This window comes from Oncorhynchus kisutch, linkage group LG2, assembly GCF_002021735.2.
Source record: "Oncorhynchus kisutch isolate 150728-3 linkage group LG2, Okis_V2, whole genome shotgun sequence".
Taxonomy (NCBI): domain Eukaryota; kingdom Metazoa; phylum Chordata; class Actinopteri; order Salmoniformes; family Salmonidae; genus Oncorhynchus; species Oncorhynchus kisutch.
Window position 1 is genome coordinate 1,645,971 of NC_034175.2, and position 19,392 is coordinate 1,665,362.

The window sequence follows — 19,392 nt, forward strand, 5'->3', positions numbered from 1 at the left end:
GAGAGGGAGAGCAAGCGAAAGGTAATGACAAAAGGACAGACTGAACAGGATGGAGTGACAGAAAGACAGAGGTCTCTACAGTATATTGTATGGAAGAAAATAAGGACAATTATTTCATTTTATACCAATACATTGCAGAGAAAAACATTTAATTCTCAAAAAGACACGTGTCTAAATTATTGGCACTATTAAATATTGTTATATTTTATCAGAATTAACATTTTTCTTTTTTTGATCTCAGTTTAAGGAACTGAATTGTGGATTTCCTTGGCTTCCTGTTTCACTGGGGCATTAAAAATGAGGTAACACGCATGTAAAATCCCTCTGTCATTCATCACCATGGGGAAAGGCAAAGCACTCACAAATAAGAAGAGACATGGTTGTTGACCTTCATAAAATCAGGCAGTGTGTACAATTTTTTTTCTGATTAACAAATATACCACTTAACATTATTAAGGCAACAATTTAGAAGTTTTAAACCACTGAAACAGTGGTGATATCAGATGCAAGTATATCTTGTCTCCAGTGGTATAGTGGTAAAATTGCAAAACTTGGTCGCATCTTCGGGTCACCAAATCTACAATGAGACACCACCTCCATGCCAGTTGGCTATTTGGAAATGCTTCAGTCAAAAGCCTTTACTGAGAGCAACCAGCATATGGAAACGCCTGGGGTTTACTAAACGGCATGGGAACTTTGACTGGAACAAGAAATAGAGCTCTTTGGCCATGCACACCAGTGTTGGGTTCGGTGTCAAAAGAAGAATGCATATGCAGAAAATAACCTCATACCTACTGTAAAATATGGTGGCGGATCTCTGATGTTAAAAGGCTGTTTTGCTTCCACTTGTCCTGGGGCCCTTGATAAAGTCAACAGCATCATGAACTCTACCAAGTAGTACAACATGTTTTGACAAAAAGGCTGAAACTTGGCCGCAAGTGGATCTTCCAGCAAGACAATGACCCCAATCAAACATCAAGAATCCACAAATAAAATGCTTAATTGACCACAAAAATCAACATTTTGCAATTGCCATCTCAGTCTCTGGACTAAAAAAACCTGTGGTTTGAACTGAAGAGATGATTATTTATTATATAGTACTTTTTGCTCATCTTTATCAAGGGTGCCAATACATTTGAGGTGATATGAGTTTTACATTATTGTGATACTCTAACAGATCTCCAGCAGCTGTTATTAGTTATTTGTCTTGAAATGTTTAAAGATGGAGGGAATCAGAACATACAGTAAACAATGCCATTGTTTGTGCTCACATTAAAAATGAAATGGTTCTGTATCAATAGTTACTAAAATCCACATTCACACCTTTCCTTTAGGGTTAAGCTTTATTACATCAGAATCAGACAAACAGAAATACCATTAGTTTAATCCACGACTTTTGATTGGTCAATGCTATGGTCGCCACCACTGCAAAATACCGTCACCGGGGTAACAGAGTGAGGATGATGAGGAGTGACAGAGAGAGGCTCTGGACTTTCCGATTGGTCGATACTGGTGACACATACACATTTGTTCAAATCACACACACAAACACCCCCCGAGGGAGGGTCATACTGAGAGAGAGAGGAACGGACAAGGTTAACAAACAGTATTCAATATCCACTCATGTTAGATGGTAGTTAATAGACACTAAAGTAGCATGAAGGACAAGTTCTAACGAGTTTAAAAAGGAACAGAGAAATGTCCTGCAGAAGGTCTCCATTTTTCATCTGCCTTCCTTAGGTCTTTTCTTTGATTCCACGTGGCTCTTCCCGTTCTCTTCGTCCATCCCTAAAAACAAACAAAGGTCAAAATGAAAGAGTCAGTCATCCTTCACACAATAAAAGGCAAATAGAACCAACATCCTGATTGACAGATGAGACATTGTTCCAGAGAAGACAGATCACACATCTGTCATGCACACACCTCTGTCAACAATGAGAGATGGGGATAATAACTAGGACATCATAAAGCTGGTTAACAACATCATACTGACACCACAGTCAACTCTAATACAGTCCCAGACAGCAAGACTCAAAAGATAGTGACACTGTATTTGACTGAAATACTATCCTTTTAAATGATAGAATACTTTTTTTATGATGGTGTTTTTGAGTCATATCTGGCATTTCTACATAATAACATGTATCTTCACTGCTATAAGCTGTTTCCTAATGCTATCAAGAGAAAACCAATCAGTGGAATGCTAACAGAAAAAGACAAAACAAAAGTTACCCAGCTCTGCTCATCTCATCTCATCTTTGGGGCCTCAGGTTTGGGTTCTTCTGGTTTGGGGGCAGCCTCTTGTTTAGGGGCTTCTTTAGGAGAATCAGGTTTGGGGGCAGGCTCTTGTTTAGGGGCTTCTTTAGGAGAATCAGGTTTGGGTTCGTCTGGTTTGGGGGCTTCTTTAGGAGAATCAGGTTTGGGAGCATCTGGTTTGGATTCTTCTGGTTTGGGGGCATCTGGTTTTGGAGTGGCCTCTTGTTTAGGCGGTTCATCTCCACACAGTTTCCTTTGGGAGCCAGAGACAGATAGAGCTAGTGTGTGCAAGTGTCCATATGCCTGTGGTGTACAGGTATACATACAGACGGACATGTATAGAGGTGTTCCATGTTCAGGGCTCCAGTCCCAGTCTCTTACCTTCCCTCTACAGAGTCTTTCTTCACAAAGACACACACTTTGCTGCGCTGCACCACCTGCTGTTTGAGAGACGTCATCTCTGCTTCCCAGGCAGCCTTTTGCTTCTCAAACTCAGCTACAGGACCAGACAGAGAGGGGGTTAGATGCTACAGGACACAACAGGGGGCTAGAGGCTACAGGACAGAGGCGGAACAGGGGGTTAGAGGCTACAGGACAGAGGCGGAACAGGGGGTTAGAGGCTACAGGACAGAGGCGGAACAGGGGGTTAGAGGCTACAGGACAGAGGCAGAACAGGGGGTTAGAGGCTACAGGACAGAGGCAGAACAGGGGGTTAGAGGCTACAGGACAGAGGCAGAACAGGGGGTTAGAGGCTACAGGACAGAGGCAGAACAGGGGGTTAGAGGCTACAGGACAGAGGCAGAACAGGGGGTTAGAGGCTACAGGAAAGAGGCAGAACAGGGGGTTAGAGGCTACAGGAAGCCCCGTGCTTCTACACCTGCATTGCTTGCTGTTTGGGGTTTTAGGCTGGGTTTCTGTACAGCACTTTGAGATATCAGCTGATGTACGAAGGGCTATATAAATAAATTTGATTTGATTTGATTTGATACAGGACAGAGGCAGAACAGGGGGTTAGAGGCTACAGGACAGAGGCAGAACAGGGGGTTAGAGGCTACAGGACAGAGGCAGAACAGGGGGTTAGAGGCTACAGGACAGAGGCAGAACAGGGGGTTAGAGGCTACAGGACAGAGGCAGAACAGGGGGTTAGAGGCTACAGGACAGAGGCAGAACATGGAGCTAGAGGCTACAGGACAGAGACAGAACATGGAGCTAGGGGCTACAGGACAGAACATGGAGCTAGGGGCTACAGGACAGAACATGGAGCTAGAGGCTACAGGACAGAGACAGAACAGGGGGTTAGAGGCTACAGGACAGAGGCAGAACAGGGGGTTAGAGGCTACAGGACAGAGGCAGAACAGGGGGTTAGAGGCTACAGGACAGAGGCAGAACAGGGGGTTAGAGGCTACAGGACAGAGGCAGAACAGGGGGTTAGAGGCTACAGGACAGAGGCAGAACAGGGGGTTAGAGGCTACAGGACAGAGGCAGAACAGGGGGTTAGAGGCTACAGGACAGAAGCAGAACATGGAGCTAGAGGCTACAGGACAGAGACAGAACATGGAGCTAGGGGCTACAGGACAGAACATGGAGCTAGGGGCTACAGGACAGAACATGGAGCTAGAGGCTACAGGACAGAGACAGAACAGGGGGTTAGAGGCTACAGGACAGAGGCAGAACAGGGGGTTAGAGGCTACAGGACAGAGGCAGAACAGGGGGTTAGAGGCTACAGGACAGAGGCAGAACAGGGGGTTAGAGGCTACAGGACAGAGGCAGAACAGGGGGTTAGAGGCTACCTGACAGAGACAGAACAGGGGGTTAGAGGCTACAGGACAGAGACAGAACATGGAGCTAGGGGCTACAGGACAGAACATGGAGCTAGGGGCTACAGGACAGAACATGGAGCTAGGGGCTACAGGACAGAACATGGAGCTAGGGGCTACAGGACAGAACATGGAGCTAGGGGCTACAGGACAGAACATGGAGCTAGGGGCTACAGGACAGAACATGGAGCTAGGGGCTACAGGACAGAACATGGAGCTAGGGGCTACAGGACAGAACATGGAGCTAGGGGCTACAGGACAGAACATGGAGCTAGAGGCTACAGGACAGAACATGGAGCTAGAGGCTACAGGACAGAACATGGAGCTAGAGGCTACAGGACAGAACATGGAGCTAGGGGCTACAGGACAGAACATGGAGCTAGGGGCTACAATACAGAACATGGAGCTAGGGGCTACAGGACAGAACATGGAGCTAGAGGCTACAGGACAGAGACAGAACATGGAGCTAGGGGCTACAGGACAGAGCATGGAGCTATGGGCTACAGGACAGAACATGGAGCTAGGGGCTACAGGACAGAACATGGAGCTAGGGGCTACAGGACAGAACATGGAGCTAGGGGCTACAGGACAGAACATGGAGCTAGGGGCTACAGGACAGAACATGGAGCTAGGGGCTACAGGACAGAGGCAGAACATGGAGCTAGAGGCTACAGGACAGAGAGGGGGATATGAAAAGACAGGTTAGTGAATAAAACATATTCAATAAGACCAGTTGCATATACAGAATACCACTAATACTACTCTTAATCCCAGCGACCTGCAATGAGCTTATTCCACCACAAGATGTCTCTCATCCACCAAAATATTTAGAAGAGAAAAAGCATTGCACCTAGAACTGGTCATGGACCTGTTTTAAACCTGTTTTATGTTCTAGTTCACTGTGAAAGGAAAAGGGATACCTAATTAGTAGCACAACTGAATGCATTCAACAGAAATGTGTCTTCTGCATTTAACCCAACCCCTCTGAATCAGAGGTGCGGGGAGCTGTCTTAATCGACATCCACTTCATTGAGGAGCAGTGAACTATCATACATGTTATCATAGTCGTATCAGTAATAAGGCGAAGAGCCTTTCAGAACAGTGTTGATGTAACCATAGTTTCAGGTGTTTAAACACTCACTTTTAGAGTTACTGTTCTCTGCCTCAATGGCCCCCACCTCATCAGCGACATGTTTCTGTGACAGGAGAGAGAGAAAACACACACACACACACAGGAAATCAATTGTGTACACTCTAAACCCCAGACATACGCCTCCGTCCTTACCTTTTCTCCCTGGCATGCCTCCAGTTCACTCTTCTTCTTGGCCTCTGCAGCCTGCAGTGGGGGGAGTTCTGACCCCAGAGTATCCACCTGAGCCTTGGTCTTGTCCAACAGGTTGTGAGCTCTGATCACCTCGTGTTGGTACTCTCCCAGTACGTCTCTGGTCACACGCAGTTTAATCGTCTCGAACGATACATGTTTCTGCTCCTTCATCTCTTCTTTCCGCCGCACGTTTATCAGTCCCAGCAGAGCTACGCTAGTCAGCAGAGACACCCCCACCAATACACCCGGTGTCTTCATCATGCCGTGGAGTTTGACCAAGGAACAGTCGTTTTCGCTGGTCCCTGTCTACTGCTCCGCGGAAGTGTTGACGACGTCCTCGCAGACTTACAGCGGAAGTACCAATGGAGTGTGAAAGGACAGGTGGCCACCCACTGTACTTGAGCGGAGTCCGTGCTTCAGCTTTCAGGTGAAACGGAAGTCAGGTTGAAAATACTATATCCCTGAAAAACAGAAACATCTGCTTCTGTCGACTCCGCGGAGAGCGCACATATTCTTCTTTTTTCTTTTGGAGAGAGCTTCACCAAAACCATCCCCGTGCCCGCCCACCTGTCACGGTCTGTCAGGCTATCTTGGACCCTTGGGATGGGCCTACCTCCCTTTGAAGTTGACTTTTAAAATGGTTAAAGTTAGGTAAGAATTATGGTTAAGGTTAGAGTAAGAGTAGGGTTTAAGGTTAGGATTTAGGGTATGGACGTCCCAAGACTCCCAGATAGCACTAGCAAACCTGGCACTGCTACGCGGAAGTAAGTGGATGAATGCAAAATAGTCATCAGCACTCCGGAATTCAAGGGAATATAAACGTAAAAAGGTAACGTGATAATACTGTATAACATGCGCAACTCGAATTAGGAATGATATCATAATTTGTTATAACACGCCCTAGCCTATAGGCTACGGCTACCTTTGATTTAGTTCCAGTATAAACATTTAGTCATGACAAACATATTAACCTAGAAAGCTCTGCCAGTTTGAGGTAAGGCCACACTAGCTATGTTTCCAGTCAATTAACTAGGAATTTACAGTAAAACAAAAAGCAGAGCAAAATCGTTGGTAAAGTCAATAAAACAATGTTATCTGGTTACAACCAATAATTTATATACAGTAGATGACAGACATGGGGCACTGTGTTGAAGCCACCTGCGCCTCCATCTTGGAACTCTCCCGCCGTTGTAAATATGTAAGGAAATATATAAATGTACCAAGCTAAGGACCCTGGGACTAAACACCTCCCTCTGCAACTGGATCCTGGACTTCCTTACAGGGTGCATGTGTAACAGTATAGCTTCCGTCCCTCTCCTCGCCCAAACCTGGGCTCAAACCAGGGACCCTCTGCACACATCAACCACGAAGCATCGTTACCCAACGCGCCACAAAAGCCGTGTCCCTTGCAGGGCAAGGGGAACAACTACTTCTAGGTCTTGGAGCGAGTGACATCACAGACTATTAGCGCGCACCACCGCTAACTAGCTAGCCATTTCACATCGGCCACACATGCTTATTGATGAATTGGAGAGAAAAAAAATGTAATCTATATTAGAATAAGGCTGTAACGTAACAAAATTAGGAAAAAGTCAAGGGGTCTGAATACTTTCTGAATGCACTGTATATTTTCAGTTTGTAAGTGTGTGATATGCGGGTTGGAGACATGTTTATTTTGACATAATAAAGAACAACTTTTATAAACAATAGGAACACTGCCATGTTGCACTGAGCCTTTCTGTTTGAAAAACCACATCAGTATCTGACTTTCGGCTGTCACAAATGCACCTCCCCCGACTTCACCCCTCAACTTTTGTCTACAGTCGGTTGCTTTCCCCTTTCCACTCAAATGATCCCAATGCCTTACTGGCCTCTTCGAGACCGGCCCTTTATATCCTAATCAGACAGCACCAGAGTAAACACCAGCCTCTTGGAGACAGGCCCTTTATATCCTAATCAGACAGCACCAGAGTAAACACCAGCCTCTTGGAGACAGGCCCTTTATATACTAATCAGACAGCACCAGAGTAAACACCAGCCTCTTGGAGACAGGCCCTTTATATCCTAATCAGACAGCACCAGAGTAAACACCAGCCTCTTGGAGACAGGCCCTTTATATCCTAATCAGACAGCACCAGAGTAAACACCAGCCTCTTGGAGACAGGCCCTTTATATCCTAATCAGACAGCACCAGAGTAAACACCAGCCTCTTGGAGACAGGCCCTTTATATACTAATCAGACAGCACCAGAGTAAACACCAGCCTCTTGGAGACAGGCCCTTTATATCCTAATCAGACAGCACCAGAGTAAACACCAGCCTCTTGGAGACAGGCCCTTTATATACTAATCAGACAGCACCAGAGTAAACACCAGCCTCTTGGAGACAGGCCCTTTATATCCTAATCAGACAGCACCAGAGTAAACACCAGCCCGTGAGGCTGGTAGGAAGTCAAAACAAAAGGCTGCTACTTTGCCAGCTGCTACAGAATCATAGTGTTTACACAATGTCATCAATACAATATGAATAATCAGTGTGTCCTCGGTCCTTGTACATCCAGTCTGGTGTTAATCACTATCAATAGATATGAGAATAATCCATAACATTCAGTATCAAGTCTAGTGACCATCAACCCGCACCTTGAGTGTCACATACACTGGAAATCATGTGTTTTACAGAAGGAACATAATATATACTAATATGCTAAACATTGTGTTAATCACTCTAAACTGAATATGAACTTTAATGATCTTAAATCTCCCCATAGCACACACTGCACCCTAAATGATGACTTACTACATGGAACAATTTCATAATCTCTGGTTGTCTGTGTACCCTCTAAGAGGAAGAGGGAGGAGAAATTAAATGCAAATGAAAGAGAGATAAATAGAGAGAGAGCATCTGTTAACCATGACCTCTGAAACAGAAGGTGAGAGAGCAAGAGAGGAAGGGAGGGAGAAAGAGAAGTGGGGAGGGAGGGAGATAAAAGTGGTGGGAGTGGTAGTTAAACAAGGAAGTAGAATTCGCTTTGTCGACCAAACATTCTGCCTAGCAGGACGAACCAGTTACAGGTGGACAGACTGCCATCAGCAACCAGAGGGAGGGAATTTGAACACACACACTCTCCAACACACACAGGCTGACTATGGGGATGGTTGAGAAGTGACCGATCAAGACAGCAACCAAGAAAGACAAACTGGACCTGACTTGAGCCTCATATCTCTCTCCCTCTCTCTTTCTCTACCTCCTTCCTTCTCTCTGTCCTGTCCCAGCAGTATGCGGGCTGTGTCTGCACTAGTGTTCCTGGCCGTGGGTGTGATGGTGGTGTTGATGTACCAGGCGGTCCGCCAGGAGCTGACTCTGCGGGGTCTTAAAGCCCGCGCTCTGGAGAGCTCCTCTCAGGTCAAGCAGAAGGAGAACGACATCGTCCAGGTCAAGATGAAGATCCAGAAGCTGAATGGTGAGCTGGAGCCCATCAACACCAAGAGAGAGGAGCTGACTAAGAAGAAGGGGCAGTCTGCTAAAGCCACAGGCGAGGCAGACAAGAGTCTAAAGACCTGTCATACAGAGAAGGTAGGCTCACACACACACACACACACACACACACACACACACACACACACACACACACACACACACACACACACACACTATGCAAACAGACACCTGCTACATAGAGAAGGTACAGCACTGTTTATACTCGTGTTATGGTCTATAATAATCCATTAACAGAATGCCTGTACCAAGTCTCACCAGAGAATTAGGAATTAGAACACTGAAACAAAGGCAGCACTAAAACAATCTTCCTATCCATTGTGAAACCATTGGCAACAGACTGGCTTGTGATATGTTTATTGGTCAAATTCACTTACAGTGGTAGTGTTGGATATGATGATGGTCAGTTGACTTATTTTCTGTAGATTAATTAGTCCTCTTAACCCTCGTGTAAGGGCCCTGTATTCACGATCACCATCAAATCAAATGGAATTTGTCACATGCGCTAAATACAACAGGTGTAGTAGACCTTACCGTGAAATGCTTACTTACAAGCCCTAACCAGCAATGCAGTTCAAGAAATAGAGTTAAGAAAATATTTACTAAATAAACTCAAGTAAAAATGTGTTTATCAAAAGTAACACAAGAAAATTACATAACAATAACAAGGCTATATACAGGTTGTACCGGTACCAAGTCAATGGGCGGGGGTACAGGTTAGTCAAGGTAATACGTACATTTTTACATGTAGAGGTGTATATCAGGTGAGGTGTGTTAATGTTTTGTGTTTCATACTAAAGGGCAACTTGATCTGATTACCACATCACCACATCATTCACCACTGTGGCAGATTACACACACTAGAAGGTAAACTGACATGGGATATACAGTGGGGCAAAAAAGTATTTAGCCAGCAACCAATTGTGCAAGTTCTCCCACTTAAAAAGATGAAAGAGGCCTGTAATTTTCATCATAGGTACACTTATATGACAGACAAAATGAGAAAAGAAAATCCAGAAAATTACATTTAAGGACTTTTTAATGAATTTATTTGCAAATTATGGTGGAAAATAAGTATTTGGTCAATAACAAAAGTTTATCTCAATACTTTGTTATATACCCTTTGTTGGCAATGACAGAGGTCAAACGTGTTCTGTAAGTCTTCACAAGGTTTTCACACACTGTTGCTGATATTTTGGCCCATTCCTCCATGCAGATCTCCTCTAGAGCAGTGATGTTTTGGGGCTGTTGCTGGGCAACACGGACTTTCAACTCCCTCCAAAGATTTTCTATGGGGTTGAGATCTGGAGACTGGCTAGGCCACTCCAGGACCTTGAAATGCTTCTTATGAAGCCACTCCTTCGTTGCCCAGGCGGTGTGTTTGGGATCATTGTCATGCTGAAAGACCCAGCCACGTTTCATCTTCAATGCCCTTGCTGATGGAAGGAGGTTTTCACTCAAAATCTCACGATACATGGCCCCATTCATTCTTTCATTTACACGGATCAGTCGGCCTGGTCCCTTTGCAGAAAAACAGCCCCAAAGCATGATGTTTCCACCCCATGCTTCACAGTAGGTATGGTGTTCTTTGGATGCAACTCAGAATTCTTTGTCCTCCAAACAAGACGAGTTGAGTTTTTACCAAAAAGTTATATTTTGGATTCATCTGACCATATGACATTCTCCCAATCTTCTTCTGGATCATCCAAATGCTCTCTAGCAAACTTCAGACGGGCCTGGACATGTACTGGCTTAAGCAGGTGGACACGTCTGGCAGGATTTGCCAGGATTTGCCTGGACTGCAGGATTTGAGTCCCTGGCGGCGTAGTGTGTTACTGATGGTAGGCTTTGTTACTTTGGTCCCAGCTCTCTGCAGGTCATTCACTAGGTCCCCCGTGTGGTTCTGGGATTTTTGCTCACCGTTCTTGTGATCATTTTGACCCCACGGGGTGAGATCTTGTGTGGAGCCCCAGATCGAGGGAGATTATTAGTGGTCTTGTATGTCTTCCATTTCCTAATAATTGCTCCCACAGTTGATTTCTTCAAACCAAGCTGCTTACCTGTTGCAGATTCAGTCTTCCCAGCCTGGTGCAGGTCTACAATTTTGTTTCTGGTGTCCTTTGACAGCTCTTTGGTCTTGGCCATAGTGGAGTTTGGAGTGTGACTGATTGGGGTTGTGGACAGGTGTCTTTTATACTGATAACAAATTCAAACAGGTGCCATTAATACAGGTAATGAGTGGAGGACAGAGGAGCCTCTTAAAGAAGAAGTTACAGGTCTGTGAGAGCCAGAAATCTTGCTTGTTTGTAGGTGACCAAATACTTATTTTCCACCATAATTTGCAAATAAATTCATAAAAAATCCTACTGTGATTTTCTGGATATTTTTTCCTCATTTTGTCTGTCATAGTTGAAGTGTACCTATGATGAAAATTACAGGTCTCTCTCATCTTTTTAAGTGGTAGAACTTGCACAATTGGTGGCTGACTAAATACTTTTTTGTCCCACTGTATTACATTGCCTTCAGAAAGTTTTCACACTCCTTCACTTTTTATTGTTTTACAACCTGAAGTTAAAATGGATTGAATTGAGATTTTGTGTCACTGATCTACACACAATACCTCAAAATGTCAAAATGGTATTAAGTGTTCTGAAATAAAAATAAAAAAAAGTATTCAGCACCTTTGTTATGGCCCAAATAAATTGAGGAGTAAAAATCTGCTTCTGCAAAGCTAATTGTTTTAATTATTTAGCTATTTGTTTGGAATTGTTTATATCTTTAGGTATATAAAGAAAAATATAGCACATAGAAACGCATTGAATAACGCAAAACTGAGGATGGATCAACAACGGTGTAGTTACTCCACAAAACTAGCCTCAAGGACAGAGTGAAAAGAAGGAAGTCTGTACAGAATAAAAAATATTCTAAAACAGGAATCCTGTTTCCAATAAGGCACTTTAGCAATACTGCAAATAATGAGGCAAAGAAATTACATTTTTCTCCTGAATACAAAGCTTTATGTTTGGTGCAAATTCAACAAAACACATCACCATACATCGCCACTCTTCATATTTTCAAGCATGTTGGTGGCTGCATCGTGTTATGGGTGTGCTTGTCATCGGCAAGGACTAGGGAGTTTTTTATGATAAAAATGTATGGAATAGTGCTAAGCACAGGCAAAATCCTATAGGAAAACCTGTTTCAGTCTGCTTTCCAACAGACACTGGGAGACAAATTCACCTTTCAGCAGGACAATAACATAAAACACAAGGCTAAATATACACTGGAGTTGCTTACCATGACGCCATTGAATGTTCCTGAGTGGCCTAGTTACAGTTTTGACTTGAATCGTCTTGAAAATCTATGGCAAGACATGAAAATGGCTGTCTAGCAATGATCAACAAACAAGTTGAAAGAGCTTTAACAATGTTTTAAAGGATAATGGGCAAATATTGTACAATCAGATGTGCAAAGCTGTGTGCTCACACTATAATCGCTGCTGAAGGGGATTCTAACATGTTTTGGCAGGGGGATTGAATACGTACAGTATCTAATCAAGATATATTAGTGGTTTATTTTTCCATTATTACTTTTTTATTTCTTTATTTTCCTTTTTGGATTACAGAGTATTTTGTGTAGATCGTTGGCAAAAAAAATACAATTAAACCTATTTGAATCCGACTTTGTATCACAACAAAATTTGGAAAAAGTCAAGGGGTGTGAATACTTTCTGAAGGTATGTTTTGTGTTAAGTGGCATGTGAGAGGAATTCTGCCAGGTATTCTCTTAGCAGTGATCAGTCAGGAATTACATTTTGTTCTCACTTATTAGTCACAAATATTATTAGTCACACTTTAAACAAAGTGCATATTATGAAGGACTCATTGTATGCCTTATGTAGCCCTTAATAAGGCCTAGCTAGACAAGGCCCACAATGCTTCAAATACCGGTCCTCATCTTCCTCATCCCCCCTCTTTTTTTCTCCTCAGGCCGATGTGGAGAAAAAGAAGACTGAGGCGTCGGCGGCCCTTCAGAAAGTTAAAGGTACGATGGCTATTTTACTGCAGTGATGGGATACCGTCAGCTCAGTCATGAATTGCTCCCTTTTAGGTGGTTGTAGAATTTAATATCTCTTTTCTGGATTTTGATCATTAGTGGGTATCAGCCTAATTCTGCTCTGCATGCATTATTTGGTGTTTTACATTTTACACGGGGGATATTTTGCAGAATTCTGCATGCAAAGTCTCAATTTGGTGTTTGTTCCATTTTGTGAATTCTTGGTTGTTGAGCGGACCCCAGACCTCACAACCTTTCTCTCTCTCAATACATTTTTTCCTGCCCTCCCCATTTCCCTCCATGTCTTTCTCTCCTCCTTACCACCTCTCTCTCAACACCCTTTCTTCCTTATCTACCCATTTCCTTCTGTCTTTTTTCCTACCCTCCCGCTTTCTACCCCTCTCTCATTATCCCTCGCTCCCCCTCTAGATGATCAAGAAGCACAGAAGAAGAAAGCTCAGGAGGAGATCCAGGCATTGAAACAGCAGATTCTGGAGCGGGACAAGGCACTGTGTGCCTTTGTGGACCAGACCAATGAGGAAGGACGGTAAAGAGCAGATACACACACAGGCATTCAGGCACACTCACACACACCCGGTAACACAGGCTTGTGGTCACCATTATGAAAGACTTCTATGGTCACGGTGTACTGTGTTTCATGTGGTTCTGTGGTTACTGGGTGCTCACATGCTATTGATAACTAATGGTTGTTATTGTTTTCTTTGTTGTTTATCAGGAAGCTGTGTGGAATCACAGAGGCCCCGAAATGAAGACTTGGGCAACACTATCAGCCTCCATCCCTCCCTCCCTCGCTCCCTCGCTCATGCTTGCCGTGATGCACACACACCCATACACATCATCGTTGTGCAGCTCATAACATTCCCCACCTACAACCACCTTCACTTCACTGTACCTCTCAATACTCAGGAAAATAAAAAACAAGAAGGGTTTGGAAAACCCAGTCTGAATGTCATGTCTTCATTACATACAGTACACTGTTAGTTTATGTATGCAGGTAAGGAAGGGAGACATTACATTTTTAAATTAGTGAGTTTCATCCTATGGTACAGTACATTAATGTAGGAATGACTGAAAGAGGTTAGGGCTAATTCCCTCAGAGATGGAGCAAGGTGTCTCTGAGGTGACTTCTGAATGTTGCAAAGGTTCTAGAGAAGAGTTCTAGAGAAGAGCTCTAAAGAAGTGCGCAGGTGCATGCCCATCTGGTTCAATTGTCTATTAAATATTTATTATGCATAGATCTATGATTGACCTTTATAGTGCATAGATGTATGATTGGCCTTTATAGTGCATAGATGTATGATTGACCTATATAGTGTATAGATTTATGATGGACCTTTATTGCATTTGGGTGTGGTGTGCGTTAATCAGAGTATAACATTGCCCTGTGTGGGTAATGGGAAAATTTAAGATGAATAAAGTGAATATTCAGTTAACAGTAATTAACACAATGATTAGCATATTTATGTTTTCCCTTTCTATAATACACATAATTTCCAATGTTCTATTTGTGAGACTCACTTTTGTATGGGTTGATGGTCACTAGACCTGAGCTACTGAAGGTACAAGGACCGAGAACACACAGATTATTATTGTATTGATGACATTATGAACACTGAGTGATTCTGTAGCAGCCGGCAAAGTCACTGTCTTTGTATTGACTCCAAGCCCCTCTGGCTGATATTTTAGAGAACATTTGGTACTGTCTGATTAGAATATGAAGGTTCTGTCTCCAAGAGCCCCGTTGGACATTTTCTATGCTTCTGTTCTGGAGGTGTCTCCCTGAATGACTGTATTAAACTGGATCGATCTGATTGATATTATCAACGACTGCTCTCCTTTTTGTTTATCTGGAAATTCCAGTTACTTTCTCAGTTTGTGTTACAGTCTCCAACCATGCATGACCAAGTGTACCAGATATGGCTAGAGAGATTGGACCTGTCATTGTGAGCTACAATACAGTATGTTAAATGTAGTGAGCTCATATGTTACAGAATTACCCCGCAAATGACCAGTAGAAAGTTCTACTGAATGGACAAATGCCAGACTGTGTATAGGTTGATTTTTTTTGGTCTTGCTTACTGTTGACAAGGAGACCTGTTTGTTAACCAAATATGTGTTTTATTTATGTACAGTGCTACCTCCCTGACTGTCACACAAATTCCTGTTTTGTTAAGGTGACATAAGGCCCAGTAATTCGTTACTGGAATGTAAATTGCTTAAAAGTGTACTTTTACAGAAGCAGTTTATCCACTCTGCAGAAGAAGAAGTACAGATCAGACCTTTTTTTATGTATGTAAATACAACGATGTAAAACTGTAATCCTAAAGAAAAAGCACATATTAAATTGTAAACAAGGTGCTTGTAGATGGCTGTGAGTAAATGTTTTCACATTAATACTTCAAAGTATTCTATATTTGTTCACACATCCTAGCTGCTAGATGGCTTTCAGCATAAACTTCAGATGGTCTTTGGTGTTGTTATGGGTCTAGTAGAGACTAGAGTCTAGACTCTCTGTTTGTAGATGGTCTTGCCCAGTCTGTTGAGTTCTATGACGTACTGCTGTCTCTCATGCTCCAGGAGGGCCTGCAGTGCTGCTCTACGGACCTGCACACACACAGAAAGCAGACATCATGGAGAGCATGTACTGTACATACAAGGGAAGCCGTAGTTGATGTTCTGGTACAAATATGGACAATGCAAGCAATTCATAAGTTTGATAAGTTGGTGTGTCCTATATGGAAAACCTGACAATGTGTAGCCTACGTTTACCCCTACCTGGTGTTACAAATGTGTGATTGCTTTGACAGTGTACGTGTGTAAAGGACACCGCAACACAAATGAACAAGAATAAGCCCATTCATTTTCCTCAGTCAGAGGAATAGGTTAGAGATATGATGCTACGAACCTTCATGAAAGGGCTGATAATAGGTTATTTAATGATGTCCCTTAAAAGAACAAGGTCTCTAAAATGGTATGGAGACAGGGATTAGCTTCGTGGCAACAACACTAGCTGGATCCTATCCACATTAATTTATACTTCAGGTTTCCTGATTTTGCCTTCAAAATAAAAGTCTGCAGTAAAATGCTGTGTCTGCCACGAAATAATAGTTTTTTGCAGCTTTGCATAGTGCATAATGTTACAATTAGGAGAAATATAATAACTACATGGGGTAAAAATCTAAACTAAAGAGAATTAGTACTTTATATAAATCAAATCAAACATGCGCCGAATACAACAGGTGTTGTACAGTGAAATGCTGACTTACAAGCCCTAACCAACAATGCAGTTCAAAAAATAATAAAAAATAAAATAAAAAAATAATATATATATATATATATAACTAAACAATTAATAATTAATTAATACAATTAAAATAAAATAATAAAATAACAAATAAAAGTAACAAATAATTAAAGAGCAGCAGTAAAATAACAATAGTGAGGTTATGTACAGGGGGTACCGGTACAGAGTCAATGTACAGTAAGATAAAGAATATTATAAGGTGGAACATATTGAGAAAATGGTTGGTGCTTAATAATAGCCTACTGGTAAAGAAATATACATTAAACATAAAAAATCTATATATTTTTTTTAATTGTATGATTGTTTGTTAATTTACTGGTGCTATTGTTTAAGGATGCAATTTGAAATGTAATGTTTAAGAAAAAAGTACTGTATTTTTGTTTTATTGCACAGACAAATTGAACACAGGAAAAGCGATTGATTGTGTGTCCATAAAACCAGGGCCCAGTCTACTCACTAGAGTTCCTAGAATACAAATCAGATGAGTTAGAACAAAAAGCTAGGTCATAGGAAGTGTTGCTGTACTGTTACTGTGGTCAAACATCTTAAAATGGGGTGCCTGGACACAATACGATTATTTGTGCAGATGTAAAAATGGGGTGGGGAGTGCTCAGGGTCTGTAGAATGTAATGGTGTCATTTCATGGGACTCATGGGACTGAATAATACAGAGTGTTGCTGGCCTTTTACCCCACCCATTCCATTGGCCACGATGCAAATCACTGTATAAGGAATACATGTTGGCTTATAGAGCAAAAACTATTCTAGGTGTTGCAGTAGAAGCATTGTAGGGAATACTCAGTAGAATGTATATATGGTGTCATTTCATTGAGCTCTGAATAATACGGAGTGTTCCTTCCTGAACAGTGCTATATTTGTACCTTATAGTGTCCAGGCACCCCATTTTAAGCTGTTTGACAACAGTGAAAATTAAATCGAATTAAATGTTATTTGTCACATACACGTGTTTAGCAGATGTTATTGTGGACGTAGCGAAATGCTTGTATTTCTAGCTCTAACAGTGCAGTAATATCTAAGAGTAATATCTAACAATTTCACAACAATACACACAATCTAAAGGAAAGTAAAGGAATTAAGAATATATAAATATTTGGGTGAGCAATGTCAGAGCGGCATAGACTAAGATACAGTAGAATACAGTATATACATATAAGATGAGTAATGCAAAATATGCAAACATTATTAAAGTGACTAGTGTTCCATTATTAAAGTGGCCTCTAATGTGCTAGTGATGGCTATTTAACAGTATCTAACAGTTTGATGGCCTTGAGATAGAAGCTGTTTTTCAGTCTCTCAGTCCCAGCTTTGATGCACCTGTACTGACCTCGCCTTCTGGATGATAGCGGGGTGAACAGGCAGTGGCTCGGGGTGGTTGTTGTCCTTGTCCTTTTTGCCCTTCCTGTGACATTGGGTGCTGTAAGTGTCCTGGAGGGCAGGTAGTTTGCCCCCGGTGATGCGTTGGGCAGACCGCACCACCCTCTGGAGAGCCCTGCGGTTGCGGGCGGTGCAGTTGCCGTACCAGGCAGTGATACAGCCTGACAGGATGCTCTCAATTGTGCATCTGTACAAGTTTGTGAGGGTTTTAGGTACCAAGCCAAATTTCTTCAGCCTCCTGAGGTTGAAGAGGTGCTGTTGCGCCTTCTTCACCACACTGTCTGTGTAGGTGGAACATTTCAGTTTGTCAGTGATGTGTACACGAGGAACAAGAAGCTTTCCACCTTCTCCACTGCGGTCACATCGATGTGGATAGGGGGGTGCTCCCTCTGCTGTTTCCTGAATTCCACGATCAGCTCCTTTGTTTTGTTGATGTTGGGTGAGAGGTTATTTTCCTGGCACCACACTCCCAGGGCCCTCACCTCCTCCCTGTAGGCTGTCTCTTTATTGTTGGTAATCAGGCCTACTACTGTTGTGTCATCTGCAGACTTGATGATTGAGTTGGAGGCGTTCATGGCCACGCAGTCATGGGTGAACAGGGAGTACAGGAGGGGGCTGAGCAGGCATCCTTTTGGGGCCCCAGTGTTGAGTATCAGCGAAGTAGAGGTGTTTTTTCATACAGTACATTCACCACCTGCGGGCGGGCGGCCCGTCAGGAAGACCAGGACCCAGTTGCACAGGGTGGGGTTCAGACCCAGGGCCTCAAGCTTAATGATGAGCTTGGAGGGTACTATGGCGTTGAATGCTGAGCTATCTTGATCTGTATTATTCAGAGCCTATGGAATTACACCATATATACATTCTACAGACCCTACTGAGTATTCCCTACAACACTTCTACTGTGGCACCTAGAATAGTATTTGCTCTATAAGCCAATATGTCTTCCATACACATTGCTTTGCATTGGGGGCATTTAGGATATTGACATCCTGAAATTCTGTGACCCGTCTTTCCCAGCTCAGTCTCTCTCTGCTGGGTCAGTTCTCTCAGCTTCAGGGTCCTCATGGAACCAGCCTGGGTGGAGCCCTCAAACTCAGCATTTAGCATTTCACCACAGATACTGAGAAAGAGAAAGAGAGAGAGGGGGGGGGGGGGTCCTTTCACTACAGTTCACTACATTGAGAAGTGAAAGGACTGTAACTTCAAGATATTTCAGGGAAAACGTATCAAACGTTGCAGTTACAATTAGCCCAACAGTACAGAACTGAATAGTTTACACACCTGTCCAGCTCTGCAATGCAGTTCGTCATCTCGCCATCTTTCTATAAAAGAGGGAAGATGCAGACTAGAACACATTTCCAGCCACTTAGCTATAGGTATCTGACCACTTTTTTGTCTGTGTGTTGCTTAGTAGTGACATGCTTACCTTGATTCTGTCTCTCGCCCTCTGGACAAGTTTGTTTTTGGAACGTCAGTCCTCACAACCAAACATCCTGCTGGCAGTTTATTTGAAGTAAATAGTCACAAGTATCTTGCTTTAACAAAGACTGCACAATAAACGAATAAATGGTTAAAAAAATGTCAGCGTCTCAAAGGATGGAGGCGAGTCTGTCTACGTTGGCATGGTAACTAACCGATGTAGCCGGAAATGTCCTTCCTTCGCTGCCAATTACATTGAACGATACAGATCACATGACCAGCATGACGCGTGTTGCCCGTCGTCTTT

The 19,392-nt window shown here is 43.0% G+C and overlaps 3 protein-coding genes and 1 long non-coding RNA gene across 7 annotated transcripts; 1 reads left to right on the forward strand and 3 right to left on the reverse strand.

The window, feature by feature from the left end:
• Positions 1–1,324: 1,324 nt before the first annotated feature.
• LOC109900448 (proteoglycan 4-like) lies at positions 1,325–6,181 on the reverse strand. The gene is made up of 5 exons (XM_031836971.1): positions 5,359–6,181; positions 5,215–5,269; positions 2,638–2,752; positions 2,233–2,509; positions 1,325–1,788 (listed from the first exon to the last, which is right to left on the reverse strand). The coding sequence occupies exons 1-4, from the start codon at positions 5,656–5,658 to the stop codon at positions 2,248–2,250; spliced, it is 732 nt and encodes a 243-aa protein (XP_031692831.1). The 5' UTR covers positions 5,659–6,181; the 3' UTR covers positions 1,325–1,788; positions 2,233–2,247.
• Positions 2,759–5,208, reverse strand: LOC116376503 (endochitinase A-like). Its single transcript, XM_031836969.1, has 2 exons — positions 4,096–5,208; positions 2,759–3,864 (listed from the first exon to the last, which is right to left on the reverse strand). Exons 1-2 carry the CDS (start codon positions 4,728–4,730, stop codon positions 3,210–3,212), a joined length of 1,290 nt encoding a protein of 429 aa, XP_031692829.1. The 5' UTR covers positions 4,731–5,208; the 3' UTR covers positions 2,759–3,209.
• LOC109901380 (restin homolog) lies at positions 5,715–14,788 on the forward strand. Of its 3 annotated transcripts, none has more exons than XM_031836983.1 (5): positions 5,715–5,824; positions 8,672–8,969; positions 12,881–12,935; positions 13,377–13,494; positions 13,684–14,788. In XM_031836983.1, the coding sequence occupies exons 1-5, from the start codon at positions 5,760–5,762 to the stop codon at positions 13,715–13,717; spliced, it is 570 nt and encodes a 189-aa protein (XP_031692843.1). In that variant the 5' UTR covers positions 5,715–5,759; the 3' UTR covers positions 13,718–14,788. The 3 variants fall into 3 exon arrangements, with proteins under 3 accessions (XP_031692843.1, XP_031692853.1, XP_031692846.1); XM_031836993.1 differs by having other exon boundaries at positions 5,742–6,226; XM_031836986.1 differs by having other exon boundaries at positions 5,789–6,226; positions 8,669–8,969.
• LOC109901387 (uncharacterized) lies at positions 13,964–19,389 on the reverse strand. Of its 2 annotated transcripts, none has more exons than XR_004211880.1 (3): positions 19,093–19,389; positions 18,948–18,988; positions 13,964–15,572 (listed from the first exon to the last, which is right to left on the reverse strand). It is a non-coding gene; the product is annotated as an uncharacterized LOC109901387 (long non-coding RNA). The 2 variants fall into 2 exon arrangements; XR_004211881.1 differs by lacking the exon at positions 13,964–15,572 and adding an exon at positions 18,236–18,786.
• Positions 19,390–19,392: the final 3 nt, after the last annotated feature.

What these genes read in the sequence shown, in the direction of transcription:
- LOC109901380 (XM_031836983.1), top strand. Translation starts at nt 5,760, where the DNA reads ATGGAGTGTGAAAGGACAGGTGGCCACCCACTGTACTTGAGCGGAGTC. An exon ending in GTCCGTGCTTCAGCTTTCAG is followed by an intron (nt 5,825 to 8,671) that starts GTGAAACGGAAG and finishes CTGTCCCAGCAG; the next exon opens with TATGCGGGCTGTGTCTGCAC. An exon ending in AGACCTGTCATACAGAGAAG is followed by an intron (nt 8,970 to 12,880) that starts GTAGGCTCACAC and finishes TTTTCTCCTCAG; the next exon opens with GCCGATGTGGAGAAAAAGAA.
- LOC116376503 (XM_031836969.1), bottom strand. Translation starts at nt 4,730, where the DNA reads ATGTTCTGCCTCTGTCCTGTAGCCCCTAGCTCCATGTTCTGTCCTGTA. An exon ending in CCTGTAGCCCCTAGCTCCAT is followed by an intron (nt 3,865 to 4,095) that starts GTTCTGTCTCTG and finishes CTCTAGCTCCAT; the next exon opens with GTTCTGTCCTGTAGCCCCTA.
- LOC109900448 (XM_031836971.1), bottom strand. Translation starts at nt 5,658, where the DNA reads ATGATGAAGACACCGGGTGTATTGGTGGGGGTGTCTCTGCTGACTAGC. An exon ending in AGGCATGCCAGGGAGAAAAG is followed by an intron (nt 5,270 to 5,358) that starts GTAAGGACGGAG and finishes CTCCTGTCACAG; the next exon opens with AAACATGTCGCTGATGAGGT. An exon ending in AAAGACTCTGTAGAGGGAAG is followed by an intron (nt 2,510 to 2,637) that starts GTAAGAGACTGG and finishes TGGCTCCCAAAG; the next exon opens with GAAACTGTGTGGAGATGAAC.